The 15825-nt window shown below is 34.2% G+C and overlaps 1 protein-coding gene and 1 long non-coding RNA gene across 3 annotated transcripts in view; both read left to right on the forward strand.

Annotated features, from left to right (window-relative positions):
* Nucleotides 1–1022: 1022 nt before the first annotated feature.
* On the forward strand, nucleotides 1023–2104 carry LOC148179264 (uncharacterized). The gene is made up of 4 exons (XR_015769582.1): nucleotides 1023–1046; nucleotides 1102–1146; nucleotides 1543–1639; nucleotides 1983–2104. It is a non-coding gene; the product is annotated as an uncharacterized LOC148179264 (long non-coding RNA).
* The window catches only part of LOC148179265 (limbic system-associated membrane protein), a 138443-nt gene continuing 124696 nt past the window's right edge, over nucleotides 2079–15825 (forward strand). For both annotated transcript variants that reach the window (XM_088030552.1, XM_088030553.1), the window contains exon 1: nucleotides 2079–2231. In XM_088030552.1, coding sequence (XP_087886678.1) covers nucleotides 2180–2231 — 52 coding nt within the window. In that variant the 5' untranslated portion in view covers nucleotides 2079–2179. The remainder of the gene's footprint in view (nucleotides 2232–15825) is intronic.

The raw sequence follows: 15825 nt of genomic DNA on the forward strand, positions 1-15825 counted from the left end.
GAATACGTGGAGAGTCAGCCGATAGTATTTACCAATATCAATTACTCCTAAGTTTTTATAAATTATTATAACAAAATCGTGTGTAAAATTTGAACCACTCTCGTATTTTAAAATTATTGTAGATAGTAAATTGAGAATTTTTTTATATTCCGGAATTTTTCAATATTCAAGGCAAGAAATTTTTTTCCGATATCTGCTTTTATTTTGTCAAATTGTAGATTTTGAAAATTTAGAATTCTATGTTCTAAATTAAATTAACCTTCCGTGTAAAAATAGAGGGTGTTTTTTAAATAGACAGAGAAGAGGTAGTCATTTTTGCCCATTTAATCCGAAGATTTACTAGTTCACGAGTTGCCGTCTATTAGTGAAACACCCTGTATTTTATAAAAAATCTCAAAACGTCGACCCACCTGAAATATCTGTTTTAAAACAATTTTTATAGGTCCTGATGAAAATTTAAAATCGGATAATTCGCACAATGGATAACCTTTGACCAGAATATTTTATAATCCGAGTGGGTGCAACCTATCGTTCCACCACAGTTAAAATCCTGATGACAAATTTACCAAAATTTCACAGAAGTTATATTATTTCAGTAATATCTAACTTAGTACTCGTTATTCCTGCATATCGTGATGATTGTGGTAAACTGATTTTCGGTCTGAAAGTCAAAGGTTAAACAAATATAAGTTTATTTTTATTATATTATGCAATAGATAAAGTCTAAGCTTGCGCGATTTACAGTAAACCTACTTATCTTATATCTTATTAGGTAATTTATTATTGAAATATTTAATAAGTAGATAGTACTAATTAATATTAAGTACATCAGAAGTAGGATAAAATTTTATCAAATCCATTATTTGATAAGATCAATATTTTAATTTTTATAATGAAAGAAGTTATAAGTTATAAGGCTAAATATTAATCAACTAAACGCGATCGATTTATTTCCACTCCAGTCATAAATACCGTTCTGTCAAACATGACAATCTTGTTCACTCCGAAGTTGGAGAATAAAAATGGACCGGATCGCTCGCGTCGAAGTGTGTTCATAAAAACTTCTTTCGCTTTGATTCCCATAATTTATATTGTCCGCAGAGGCAGACTTTTATATATCCAAAGTTTCGCGGCCGTCACCACAAGGTGAGAAGTGTGAACATAATCGAAATTAACCGCACGCGCACGCAAAAAAGTGGACAAAAATCACAAAAATTTCTACGTAAAAATTTATTAAACACATTTCCCGTTTTCATTCACTACACACGAATCCGCTACGCTGGCGCTGGCACGTCCGGACATAAAACCCACTTTTATTTTTAAAGCCGGCAGAAGTTTAAATTTTAATTAAATCAAAGAGAAATTTTAATTCGCAGCTGGCCAAGCTCATGGGGTGACAATAATGTACCCCAAAGACATTCGGAAAGAATTTGTTCTGTTTCCTCCCTTGACTAGATAATAAGGGTAGCGCCTGCGCCTCATATTCCACACTTCGCGATTACAAACGGACCGCAGTTCTTCCGCGTTCTCTGTTAGATGTAGGTGCGTGTTGGAGGGTTGAAGTTCGCTGTTTACGCGTGTTCTTGTGGACATTGTCGCCGCGATCCAAAGGAGGATTTTCATGAAAAATTACGACAAAGTATGAAAATTTATACGAGATCCATGCAATACTTATCCTAGATTCAGTCCAAAAAAAAATGAGGGTGTAAATAAAAGTTTGTTTGCAATTAAGCGCTTGTACGTCCCGGGAGCAATTCTTTGTCAGCAGCGCAGTAACAATATTTAAAGTTTCATTGTAAGTAAGGTAACAAGTTAATTCGAACTGTTGACTCTCATCACACAAGGGACCAAGTCAAAGCTAATTAAATCAAAGAAAAACTTTTCCTCCTGTTTTCACATGACACTGTTGATTAAAAGAGAAGAGTCAAATCACCGCTGACAAGACTTGTCTTTTTTACTAACACGTTTTTTTTCGTTTTTAGGTTGTAATGGCGTTGGAAGCGTGGAAATCTCGAGTGTTTACCTAAAATGTCATCTTCGAGTTAAACACCGAACTAGGCAAAAAACTCGTGCTCAAATGTGCTACGGTTTAATAAATCATTAGTGACTTGGAAATATAATTTCAGCTGAAGTTTTCGTGAACTGATTTGTTTATTTAAGTGCAAAATAAACTGACAGGATGTGTTCTTTGCTTTGCACGTTGTTCGTTGTTTCTGGGTTTCTGCTACAAGGTGAGCTTTTTCTTTGTGTTGCGTCAATATTTTTGTTATTTTATTCTCAATTAAAACTTTCCGCTCTGCCATTCAAATATATACAGCCAACTTTGTCCATTAAAATATGAGATTGGGCTGCAACTTATCTCTGTAATACTGAAGAGATTTTTTCCAATTTCCGGTTAAACCGATTTTGCCGTCCTTGTTTGACGAGTTGATGAATATTCTATTAAACCGACGTAATAAAGAAAGTTAGGTAAAAGCGTTTTGCCTTGATCCACTTACTCGTGCAAAAATTGATATCCTATCAAAATTTTGCACAAATTATGGCTATTAAATCTGCCTTTTTATAAATGCCCTGTCACCTGTAGAAAGCTATAAAAATTTTATTTTCGCATTTCATCAAATTTTATGGACCACCAGTAAAGAGGGAAATCCATCATAAAAACCGTTCATTTGGGTGCTAATGGCTATTCAATATTTTTGATTTTACATTAAAGCGCTCCGGCTCTTTGACGTCAAACTTTTATTTCAGAACTATCTTCAAAGTTTCGCAACCGCTAGCCACATCTATGCTTCGCTATAATATCGTAAATTATGGCGACTTCGACGTGGTAATTTTGTTAAAGTCCTCGATTTATTTGAGACCAAAAAGAAATCGTAAATACATCAGAGCAGGGATTTGACAGCGAGCAACGTTTTTGCTTGCAAAAACTGGTGCGGCGTTAAAATCCTGAAAGCTTTAATAAAAGCGTGTAATTTATTTGTTTTTTCATTTTTATTTGCATAAAAATGTGATGATGTCAATTTTTTCTTGGGAAAAATATCGAAGTGATTGAAACCATTTTATCCTCTTAAAATTTAATAGAGTATTCGTCAACAGATCATTAAAATAAATTGTCTATAATTAGTATAAACATCCAAACAGTGGTCTTATGGAGGTAAAGGCCGCGTTTGTACGATGTCTATCTCCCTGAATATTTAATAATAGTAATAGCAACCAAAGTAAGCTCTAACACGAAACAATAATTCGCTGGACAAATTATAGCGATTTCCGTGTCGGTACATTCATTAATTACAGCAACAATGCGTGCAAAATCGTAATGAAACTAAATTACGAATATAAACAGAATCTCATCAACGTATTTTAAATACAGCAAAAACGGGCTTAATTACACAAAACTAATTTGGATCCATCTGCTAACATATTATTTTCATTTCTTCCTTTTCACCATGCCAAATGCAGAATAAACGAATGAAATGCCTATTCGCTGGAAAATGATATTTTATTCAAACGGAACACTTCGCATCTGGTCGCAGTGTTTTCGAAACGACCAATTTTCGACAATTTTATTCAACGGGATTTTAGGTGTTTTTACGTTTTACCTCAATAATTCGCATTCACACTGAACGAAACACATTGTGCACAATCATTTAGTTGATTATTAAATGTTTATCAAATGATTAAACTACAATCATTAGTCAATTACTAAAAATACCTATAGAACGGATAAACAGCTGCAAATGTTACAAAATTCTTTGCATGCTTCGAAGATTCTAATTTTTCCGACTCTCATTTCAAAATGAAAATGTGTTGATGGATTTATTGAGTAAAATTTTTCATCATCTAATAAATAAAAATAAAAGATTTAATAAAATTTTTCACAATAGTCTCAAATATCTAAGAAAAAAAATAGGCGTAATATTGTTAATATAATAAATCACTTTGGATATAATCTAGTGATGCTCAAAATCATCGCATCATCAAGGCTTCAACATGTCAAGTGCATTTGGAATGATTATCTGCATCTACTTTTTGAGTGCTCGTATATGTAATGTTCTGTACAATTCAGAGGTTTCAAATTATTATCACCACTCAATATAGTTCCACCTCTATGCCGTTCATTATGAAGTGTTTGTGCAGATTTAAGTTGTTGCTAAGTTCAGATTTTAGCATGCAAAATTAAGCACAGATATAAAGTTGCGACAGATGTTAGTTCCACATTATGCACTTGCCGCACTATGCACGTTTTCCTGAAAGCGTGCATTTTTAGAGTGCATTCGTTCGGTTGATGGAAGTGACGTTTTCGTCCGTTTTGTTTTAACGGTGGTTATTTGGCAGCAAATCGAAAGGGTGTCGACTAGAAAAGAGCACGAAATGTATTTCGCATTTTTCTTTATGAAAATGTTTGGTTTTACGACTTGACGGTGACAGAAGTGTAATGGATGAAACAAAAGGATAAATAGAAGTTTTCCGAAACTTTGCGAACTAGTTATAACCTTTTCTAAATAACTGCAATTTCTTAGAAAAATACGAGTAAAATGTGTTAACCAGTAACTCTCAAGTGTGTACTCTTTCACCGCGAAATACTGTCCAGCGTCTGTTTTCTTTTACGCTTGTTTATCGAAAAGCTTTATTGAAAAAATTACGCTTTGGTAAAAGGTGCTTGAGATCAGTCAAGGAGATTTATATCGACATCGTTAATGTTCAGAGCATCGATGATCGTTTCCTTCTGGCAAGTTATAGCAACAACGTTGCAGACACTAGGGAATTCCAGAGAGTAGTCGATGGTTTTACAACTCTTGCGTGTTCAGTGAAGTTCAGTTTGATAATGTTATAAAACAGCAATAGTTTGGTATCTTCCCCTCGTTGTAGCTTTCACGAAGCTGAGAATAAACGCTTTAATTAAATTACATAAAACGCTTTTTGATGGTAAAATAAAAATCCAACAGCTTTGTAAGAAAATACGGGTCTGCGGGTCGTATCTGCAACTTCCTTTTTAGTTTTTTTTTTAAATTCACGTGTCAAGCTGAAATAAATGCTTTATTCAACCGAGATCTCGACTCTTAAACTTTTCTGATAAAAAATTCAGATTGGACTTATCTAATTATAAGTTTCTTTTTAAGCTCATTAGGAATCGATCCGACGTGTCTATAATTGAGTGGGTTAAATAATTCTATAATCGTTTTAAAATTAAGAAGAGCACCTCTTGAAAATTTCAGTTCAAGGAATTGCACACTTTATCCGTTTCTTGAAAAAGTAATGACTGAAATTTCGCCGTCAGAAATTAAATTTTTATCCCCGCTACATTCGCTCCGATTTTACGGTTTAAAAATGCATCCGAAAGAATAAACAAAGTGAGTTGAAAAATTTAATAACCTTGTTTCGTCGCCGGGCTGCTGCAAATTTATGTCTCGAGATGCTTATCTTCTCATTTAATTTGTTAAAAAGACACGCCAATAAATTCTGAGATAAGGGAAGAAAATGAATTTCATTAACTCTGTAAAAATGTTAATTGTTTGAGCCGTAATGGGTGCCGTGCCATTAGAAAAGGGTGAAAGAATAATTAATACAAATATACGGAAGACGACTGCTGTCAGCGTTCCTAAGAAATCGAGTGTTGGAAAGAGAAACGTTATTACCCTTTTGCGATCTGACAACTAATTCGGCACCTGAATGACATTCATTTGATCATCGCCGGTTGTTTCTGAGCGCAAGACATTTTCTCCGTTCTTAGTCCCTGAACAGGTTTTATTTTCCCACAATTCATTGCATCTTCTATTCAATCCTTCACATAACAAGCTCGGGTTAAAATAACGAGATAAAGGTTTTAGTCTTAGGGTGAGATGTTGTTGAAAAAATTAATGGACAGATTCATTAACGGGATTTTGTACACTTCTGAATATTTTGAAACATTGTGTTTGTACAGGCAGGCTAAAATGCATACGCCTACACTTTAATTGTCCTTTTGCATAATTATTATTATTCTTAATTTGGTCTTTCTGACACTAGGAAGATATTGATTATTATAGTCAGAATTTTATAACTTTGGTTTAACTCCGCCTACCTTTTGGGCCAATTGAATTTTAGCTAAAAGTCTGATTTACTCTACAACATTTTGATAGTTCGTTGATATTTGCGAGAAGCAGGAGTAGAAATATCCAAACATTAGAAGACGAAACACCATCAAAGTCGACGAAGGTTTCACGACTAATTGAATTCCCGCAAAACTGCAAATCTTCTTGACACGTGTGACACTAGAGTTGTCGGATTTTTTATTATGTTGGGTAAAGGAGGCTAGCCATTCCTTGATTCGACAAATTAAAATCGTCATTTGTTCATGTGGACGGGGTTAAACCAACGTTACAAAATTCCGACTATAATAAGGGATGAGCAAAAAAACGGAATTGCAATTAGATTTCAAATCAAATTCTAGTTCATTACTGTACTTTAAAATTTAATTGACAATTATTCAGATTAAAAATCTAGTAAGTAGATATAAAAGTTCTAACTATTAATTTAGGCTTCAAACTGTCTTTAAATTCTGTTCTCAATTGTTTGAACATTTTTTTATTTTTTTTTGCATATTTTGGAAAATTCAGATTTTATTTCAATTCTTGGAGACAGTAATTCGATTTTATGGTAAGTTTTATATTTCTGATTTTACTTTATTTTTTGCAGAATTTTACTTTAATACGTATCTATAGATAGATTTTTGAACTTTCTGTCATTTCTGACTCAAACACTTTTTAAAACTTTTTTTTTAGATGGCATTTTTTTTAATTTTATTATTTTGGAATATTCAAATTTCGATAGTTTCTTCGTTTGTTCAAATTTATTGCGGTTTTAAATGATTGTCGCAATGGATCTATAGATAGCTATATTTTTAAAATTAACACCTGTAGATATAATTATGTAATTGACTTATGCGTTATTTAATAGTATTTTTTTGTTTTGTAATTGTGTTTTTTGAGGAGCATCGTAAATAACAAAAAGATAATTAGTGATAAACACCAAGAGCGAAACATGTCATTAACCATATTGGATTTGTTAAATGGATCTCTGGTGCATAAATAATTAAATTCTGCTTAAATTATGCACGAGTGTTGCCATCTGTAGCTCTCCAAGATTTCCCACTGTAAGATTAATCATTAGAAAGTGCCTATGGGTTTTTGAGTTGTAAAGAATCGTAAAATTTGTCCATAATATCGTACAAAATATTAAGAAACGAATTGGCTTTTTTAAGTGTTTGGACTTTTCCAAACGTTTAATGAGTTTCTCAAAGTTTGATTGTCTTAACAATGTGCGCTTACGATTTTCTGCTCGAGAACTAATTATTTTGAATCGAATGCGGAATTTTCAGCAAAGTTTCCACTATGTTTATATCAAACAAAACTATAAAAAGGATAGAAGGAGCGCGATAAAGTTTCACGTATGCCAAGCTCTGGAAATACGTCTGCCCTTATCAGAAAGTTTCCGAGTTGTCACAATGGAACTTGCATTTGTGATTTGAAGGAACAATTGTTTAGTGCCAGGGATATCGGTTCTTGCTCCAAATCAATTACAATTAGATATAATAGCTTTGCAAGTCGAGAATAATTCAAGAGTAGCTTTAGATTTTACAAGTTTCACAAAGGAAAACAAAACGTGTAATAAGTCAGACCTTTGTCTTTCTTAAGTGGTTTTCTCGGCGGTGTTTCAACGACAAATTAAAAGTTGAAATTTAGGAGAGACTCAATTTCTGTGCTCCAATTAAGGGGAGGTTGTGTGAGTAGCATGAAAGAACAACTAATGAAGGAACATGTCCGGTCGTACACAGTCTTCAACTTAATTAGCGACTGTAAACTATCGGTACAACCATAATTGGAGGTTTTTTACCATGAAATATGAAAAGTATGCGTCCCAGCACCAGTACGTGTTATAGTAACTTTTTTGCATCCTAAAAGTATTAACGAAGAGAAAACGGATGCCGTTAATTAACACCAATGTCAGAAAGTATATTTCCAGACATCTCTAAGCGGTCTAAAATTAACTTTATTAGAAAAAGCGAGTGTTGAAAATTTACCATCATCGGTTACAGTTGGTCCAAAAAAAGCTCCTGATAGGGACGCTTTTATTACATATAAAGTCACATAAAAAACAGGATCTGATCTTCTAACGTGACATTGCTTAAACATCTGGAACAGTTTTTTTGGAATCTCGCAAGCGTAAAGAACCTCTGATAAACTTCCAGCCAAGTTCATACTTCTCACAAAATGAATATTTGCAGATGTAGATGTATTCCATTTGAGAAGCGACATCACTGAAGCTAAGGTTTCCAAATTGCTCTCCGGAGCAGGTCATCTAGTCGGCCATCTCTTGTCAGATTCGATGGCGTTGTTGATAGCACAAATAGCCCACGTTTCACGTAATCTCGAGTGGAGTTCTTTTTGTTGTATTTATGCTGTCCAATAACAGCATTTGAGTCTAGAATGTCTGGCTCCGGTCGAAAGTGCATAACTTGGAGTATTATAAAGTTGGCGCGGCGCGTCACGGCTCTTCTGTTTATCAACGCTATGAGATACAGTAGCGTCGGTATAAAAAGGTCGATTGCTGGGATCAGACTGAAAATCCAATCAGTGTTCGGCAATCAACGGTAATGGGGAGGCATCGGTCGCGGATATAGCGGAATTGAACCACCGTTACTGCTCTTATACTCTCCACCAATTCGACATCAGTACACACGCGATCTAAGCAGTGGCGGAACAACCATGTATCTTCAATTAAGACGTCTCTTACTACAGTAATAAAAAAGAACCGATGGAAAAGTCAATACTGTTGTTCCTACATTCGGTCTATAATTGAATTAAAACCAGTCGTTGGCGGTTCAACTAGAAAAATCTACTGTTAATTTTAGTTAAGAAACACGCCACTGTGTGTTTTCTTTCAAAACTATGCCATCGTCTATTATAGCCCCCTCTGATTTGATTAGATCCGACAAGAATTCAGGACTCATGCAACATTCATAAAATTTACTTGGCTTGTTTTTTAATCGGAACTGCAGTGGCACGCAGAAATCGGCTAAATCAGAATAATCAGATCTCTTCGGATTCCAATCAGTTCGACTGTTGTCAATTTTCTGTAAATAGTTGGGTCGGGCAGGGATTAGGGAGTCCATTGAAACCTTTGCAAATTACAAATGCGAGACTGGTGGAAACCACAATGTTCCCTTTGATACTAGTTTCTTTCACTACGGAGCTTCCTGTTATCTGAGTTTGCGATGATTTTGTTCAGACCAACTGGAGCAGAAGTGTGCTAGAAATAACAGTCGTGGTTAGAAAGGGGTGAATTATAGCCCAGCCTAAAGTCTCAATTTTATTCAACAATTGACTGGAGACTCTAATCAATCCCAAGGAATCAATGACTACCTGTTGACGCCAGTAATACACCAAAACCATATCCGCATTTAATTTTGTTTTAATTTAGTAGAACGCAGGACAGGAAGTCGTTCAACGGGAATTATATACTACCCCCGATGTTTCTTCGTTGCTTGTTGTCTCAGTAAATGTCTCCTACGTTCAAAATGTGCAGTATTGTAGAACTCATCTGTTCTCCTTTATTATCCTTCTGCTTCACAGCAAACAACGTATCTAGGTAAATGTCTCCATAATTAACATCTTAAATGCTTCCGCACCATTTCTTAACATGAGTAGGGCGCAGTGAAGCTGAAAAGTTGCTCCCTTGATCAAAATTATTTCCAAGTGATTTTTAAACCTTCAAGACGAAAATTATCAAAGAAAATCGACCTTCAAGCTATTTAATCCGAGAATGGCGTGTCATGTGCACATATTGCTAACAAACTTTAAAGTTTCAAATTTACGACGCCAAAAGGAAAACAGACATTGCAAAGTAGGTGAAGCCGAAAATAGAGTTTTTTTGTTCCTAGAAATTGTTCCCACACCGGAAGTCTCTGTTTTTAGATCAATCACTTGTTTTGCAATCAACTTAAATTAATTAATGATTTAATTAAGCCCGCATTGATTAAACGCAGATCAACGAAATTTTCTTTAAGATTAAATTAAGCTAGATTACGAGTATCGGAAAAGCCGCGCGATGTGAATTTTAATATTAATGAATATTTTGCCTCTGATCGACACTAATTAAATCTTCAAATAAAAGTGTACACACAGGCTTCACATTTTTGCCTCATGATGTCAATTAAAGGAAACAATTAATTACGATTATTTAATTAATTACGAGAAGATATATTTCCGTTTGACACAGCTCGACTTGACACGGTCTAACTTCATACTAAAATCAATGAAACTTCTCAATTTAAGCTGAAAGCAAAATTGTGTTGCTACTTTTTACATACTCTTAGCCTCCGGCAAAGAAAAAATTAACACAACCTTCTGAAGTTTGGGATGTTTATAAATATTCTTTTAAATATTGTTTTGGGACTCAATTATGCTAATACCGACTGTTTCCTTCCATTTGCTTGCTTCAAATCCGTTGAAATAACGTTCTAAACATTCTAGAGACAAACAAGAAGCATTTTAACTTATCTGCTTTATAGTCAGCCACGGGTCATTAGCTTCCAAGACGATCTCTGCTAAATTTGTAGGATGCTCAAATTTTGGGTCCCTGCATCAGATTTTTGTACATCCGTCTGCATTTTATTCACTGCAGATCTTATTTAATGTGAAGACACAAAAAAGTCAACCGTGTGAACAGCATAAGCTATAAAGTCGGTACATTTCCGCCAACTGAAATGATAATGTAGTGTTGACACATTTATAATAATATTGGGATAAAGATAAAGGTTTTTAGTTGGTTTATTTTTATCGGCTAGTTTATGTGAAAATTCTCATTGCGGGCGATTTATTGTGGTCGTTTAGATATGTTCACATATTTCTGTGCGTTTCAAGAAAATCTAAAACAAGAATAGAATTGTCAGAATGCTCTTATTTATGAGTGAAGAAAATGGTTAAATCATTTATTCTGGGCGCAAGTTGTATGTAATAAAACAGTGCAGTTACACGGGCAACTTGGATTTTTCCACCCAATAAATTAATGAAAACATGTGGCAACAAACAGAATAGGTTTGAAATATTGAAATTTTCTCTATTTTAGAGTATCCACTACTTTTTCAATCTCTTATCTGTGTTGGAATTTTTCCATCCTCCGCAGTTTATTTTTATTTTTTCTTCGTATTCACCTTTTTGCTTCCTTTGATTTCATGGATCTACTTTAGTATCTGAAATGATTAAACTAAATTTTTTTATTTCCCATCGTTACAGATGATGTAACGTGAACAGCTTCGTCATTTTACTGTCGCGTCTCTAACGAAGCAAAGCTAAAATTAGCCTTTTTGTCCATGGAAAATGCATTTTCCATGCTTCTGATTAGTTTGTATCAACACTGTTTGAACTACTGGCAAAACATACGATGGAGTATTGGTGTAAAACAAACACACTGCTTGTCTCTTTTTGCAAATAGTTCAAAAGGTGAAACCGATTCGCACTGAATAAATTCGTTTCATCGTCCGCTTCTTTAATTTTTCTCGGCGTCTGCATCCATTTACTTAAAAGCTTTATAACCGTCGTATGCATCCGACAATGACAACTGACGTTCTCAAAATTAGTTTAAATGAATTTCAGACATGCGTGTAATTGTGCCGCATCCAATTAGAGATAATTTTCATGCATTCTACTGTGTGTTTAAATTAGGAACACTTGTTTTCCTGCCATAAATCGTTCCGATTGTCTACGGCCGCCAAGAAAGTATAAAAACTGATTTAGTACCAGCAGTAGATGACATCATAAATACTGATGCGATGGCCTCGTAAAAACCGAAATCCAACTGTAACGCTGTCTATAATAAGGAAAAAATAGATGTCTCTTATTAGGGACGATGTGAGGGGCGGAGCTTTTAACGGAGAAGGTGGATGAAGGAGTGGATTTCGAATATTAAAAGGCGGAGTTTGATACGAACTTCTCGTTTCGGCTATTTATTTTATTTTCGCGCTTTTGCAATGAAATACAATACATGTGGTGATTTGAAATTTTCACTTGTAGTTCTATTTCACAATTTGTTGTTGAATGTAATGAGAGGAAATTGAAATGTTGCTGAGAATGCTTTAATCAGTGTTGGTACAAAGCGGGAATTTGTGTGCAAGCTTGCCGCTTTCTGACAGATCCCATTGACTAGAGGATTGCGGTTTCAAGTTTTTCTTTGTATTTTGTCTCTTGATAAAAGATCTCTTTTTTCGCCACATTCGCGATTTTGAGAGATTTATGCATCTAAGCGCAGTTTAAATTAAATGAATTGCATTAAAGCGATGCGACGTTTTGTATTAAAATGTTTCAGACTTTACTCTTCGGTCTTAATAAAGCCGAACCGTGTTTGCTGTTCAAGCGGATAATCGGCGTAACGAACGAGATTTTTTGCTCTTTAAAATGTTAACACAAGAATTGGGAGAAAATATTTTGACATTAATTAGAGTTTTAATTGGGACCAACATTTGTTAATTAATAAGTATTTTAAGAAGTCTACGGATTTTCTTACTAAACTTTTCCTTCAATTACGACGCCAAACTTCACCAAAAAAGGGAACAGTGCGCCACTTTAAAGCTTTTTGCGCCATTGAAAAAATTATTATCGATGGGTCATAAAAAATTTAATTGCTCTCGTTTATAAGTTATTAAACAGTTTTTTTAGGGAATTTACATTTAAAATTACAAAACGCAAATTATCATTTTCAAATATTTACTTTCAGGTTCAACGGAACTTTGAATTTAAAATTTAAAGCCTTTGCAATTTTGCCTTGTTTTTTTCAAACTCTTTACATTTTATTACGTTAATTATTAAAATTCTTTGCGGTCAAGCAAGAAAATTAATTTTTCACGAAACAAATTACTTCTTTATAAAACAAAAGCCACGTTGAACTCAATTTACAAAAAAAACAAAAACATCTTTTGCAGCCGAAAAGAATGTGTAAACAAAATGAGAAAAACTTATTAAATACCATTACTTATTTACGACCTCTGAAAAGAGGATTTATATATTTAGGTGTACGGCTTAACAAATTACGGGATCCAGGCTTTGTGATCCGGAAATCAGAACAAATTAAATTTTATTCGAAAAAGTATATTCGTATCCACGTTCTTTGTTATTTTCTGCTTACGGTTGTCGCTTTCGCTTTCCTTTCTTATTTTAACGACGGATTTATAGAATCCCTAAAATAATGACATTTTTGCTTACATCTAAACGTAGATAAAGCGGAAAATCTCTTATAGTAAGTGGATAGACTGTGATTGTGAATGGCGGAAAAATAAGATCTGAAGATGACATGTTCAGTAGGCAAAAATTGAATAATTTTCTATCGTAATTGGAACCAGAACAGTCTTATTTAATCGCACTAATTTAGTTCGTGTAATTATAAAAGTTTAATTACCAGTTAAATTGTAAGCACTATGTTTTTATCAACGCGCTTACTTGGACTGTTTTAGTTTGCTTGTATTGGAATTTATTTTCGTCCGGAAAATGCCAATCTCTTTTCTTTTTTATTTTTAAATAAGCCCGCTGATCCCCGCAACTAATCACCGTCCATTTTGTTCGAAATTTTCTGGACCACGCATCCATTTTGTGCACCGTTGCACGCGCCCTCAGCGGAAATAATGTGCCCACCGATACGTGCAGATCCACAGTTGACAGGTAATAATTTAATAACGTCCATCTGAAAATTGGCGATAAAAGTGGGCAGTACTGGAGGAGAAAATCACATTATTGGTGAATATGTTTCACCCCGTATTCATATCGATTGTGACGTTTGCACAATACCACTAGGTCCGAGATGAATACAATGTTAACATAATGACACGGCAATTACAAGCCTGGTCTGAAGGGCTCTCCACTCGAATTCTCTGAGGAAGAGTAGTGGCCGCAACGTGTCCCATTGGATCTCAGGCACGCGCGTAACAAATTCACGGGAATGCTCGACTGGAAAATTACAGGAGAACACCCGCAAATGTGCATATACGTTACGGATTAAATGTCGATTACTGGATTTTAAGCGGTAATTGCGACGGCTGTGCAATCTGAGGTTGTGGCTTGGCGAAGCTTCAAGGGTTGACGATTGAGGAGCCGATAAAGTGGTGATGCACTTTTCGGTGTAATTAATTTTTTACTCACCTTTAACAATTTTATTTAACCAAAAGCAATTAGCTAAGTCAACAAGAATATTAACTTGCGATAATTACAAACTCCGAGAAGAATAATAAAATTATCACGATTTAATCAGGTTAACTGAATTTAATACTTAATAAACTTAATCATCTAATTGAATTTAATTAATTCATTAACCTAATTCCCCCTCATTTCTATTTAGCTAATTATAATAATGAACTATAGTCACGTGCGAAAGAAAGTTGAGAGAGAACTAAGAAGGTGAATATATCCCGATTTCGTATTTTAATCACATCTACTCTTTCCAATTTCAGCTTCCTTCCTTTCTTGTCACACCATCCCAGCTGATTACCACCGTGTTATGCGGAGATGACTACTAGAATATTTAAAATATCTTTTTGACGTATTTAATAATTTAAACCGATATTGGAACCGAACACAACTTGGATCCTAAAAAGAATCGTGTCGTAATAAAAGAATCATTCGGAATTTAATTATAAGTTTTTAATTGAGCACAGATTTAAGACGCGGCTTTTGTACAATTTAAAACACCGTTTTACGGAGTTTAGCTGGAAATTTATGAATAAATGTACCCGCTATAAACTAGAATTTCAGCCAAGTTTGTACAGATTTATTACGGAAAGATGAAGATGCCACTTTTTAAATGGGTACAACTTTAATTATTCTTACTTTTTTCTTTTTTGTAATTACTCTGGAAATACTACACGTTTCCTTTATATTACTTTGGGTAGGTAACGAGGAACGTTTTGTGTTGCCTTTGCCCTATTTACAAGCACAAGCAGTGATGTTGTTTTTGACTGGTTCTCTTTTCTCCCTGGAATATTTGTTATGCGTTTCCAGAAATAAATTTTAAATGAAATTTGAGACACTTTCACTCCTTCCTTCCGAAATCTCGTTTTTGTTAGTCTGAATAGTTGAAGACAATGTTGATCGGATTAATGTCGATAATATTTGTGGTTCAAACAAGCCGTGGGTGTTGTTTTGGAAGGTTACCGTATGAGTAAGCGCCCGTGGCGAATTTCGATACAGCAACCACTATGGGTGAAACTGCAAATTCCGGAGATAAAAATCTGGTCAATTACTGTTGGAAACAGCACAGTTCTCCAAGAGATCGGAAAAAATGCCTCTAGCTCCAAACACCGTTGCACAGTGGGCAATTTGCACGGCTCTGGTTGAACGAAAAGTTAACACATATGCAAGCTTTAGATGGATACCAAATATTATTCAAATTTCAGAATTATTCACGAAGTCGACAACATCACTAAAATCCCATAAATTTTATACACGCAGTTTATGCAGAAGAAAAAAAAAACAGTACTCTCGGATATGCGCGAAAAATCGTAGAATTAATTGAAATTTTTTTTTTTGAGAAAATAAAATTAAAATTAAAAATGGCGAACTTTGAGAAAATTACGGTTTTTCTCAAAAAAAGTAAAAATTTTATTTTAGTTTATTATTTTAAATAATTATTGTATTTTTTTCTGAAAAGTACAATTCAAAACAAAAATTTAAAAAAACAAACGTTCCAATAAACTAATTTTTGAAATAGTTATACTATTGGTAAATAAAAAAGCCATTTTTTGGAAAAATTTTCAACTTTTTTGGTTGGGTAAAAAAATATGAAAAAATTTTGAGAACTGTTTTT

This window comes from Gnatocerus cornutus, chromosome 2, assembly GCF_029298725.1.
Source record: "Gnatocerus cornutus isolate USDA-ARS CGAHR chromosome 2, icGnaCorn1.1, whole genome shotgun sequence".
NCBI lineage: Eukaryota > Metazoa > Arthropoda > Insecta > Coleoptera > Tenebrionidae > Gnatocerus > Gnatocerus cornutus.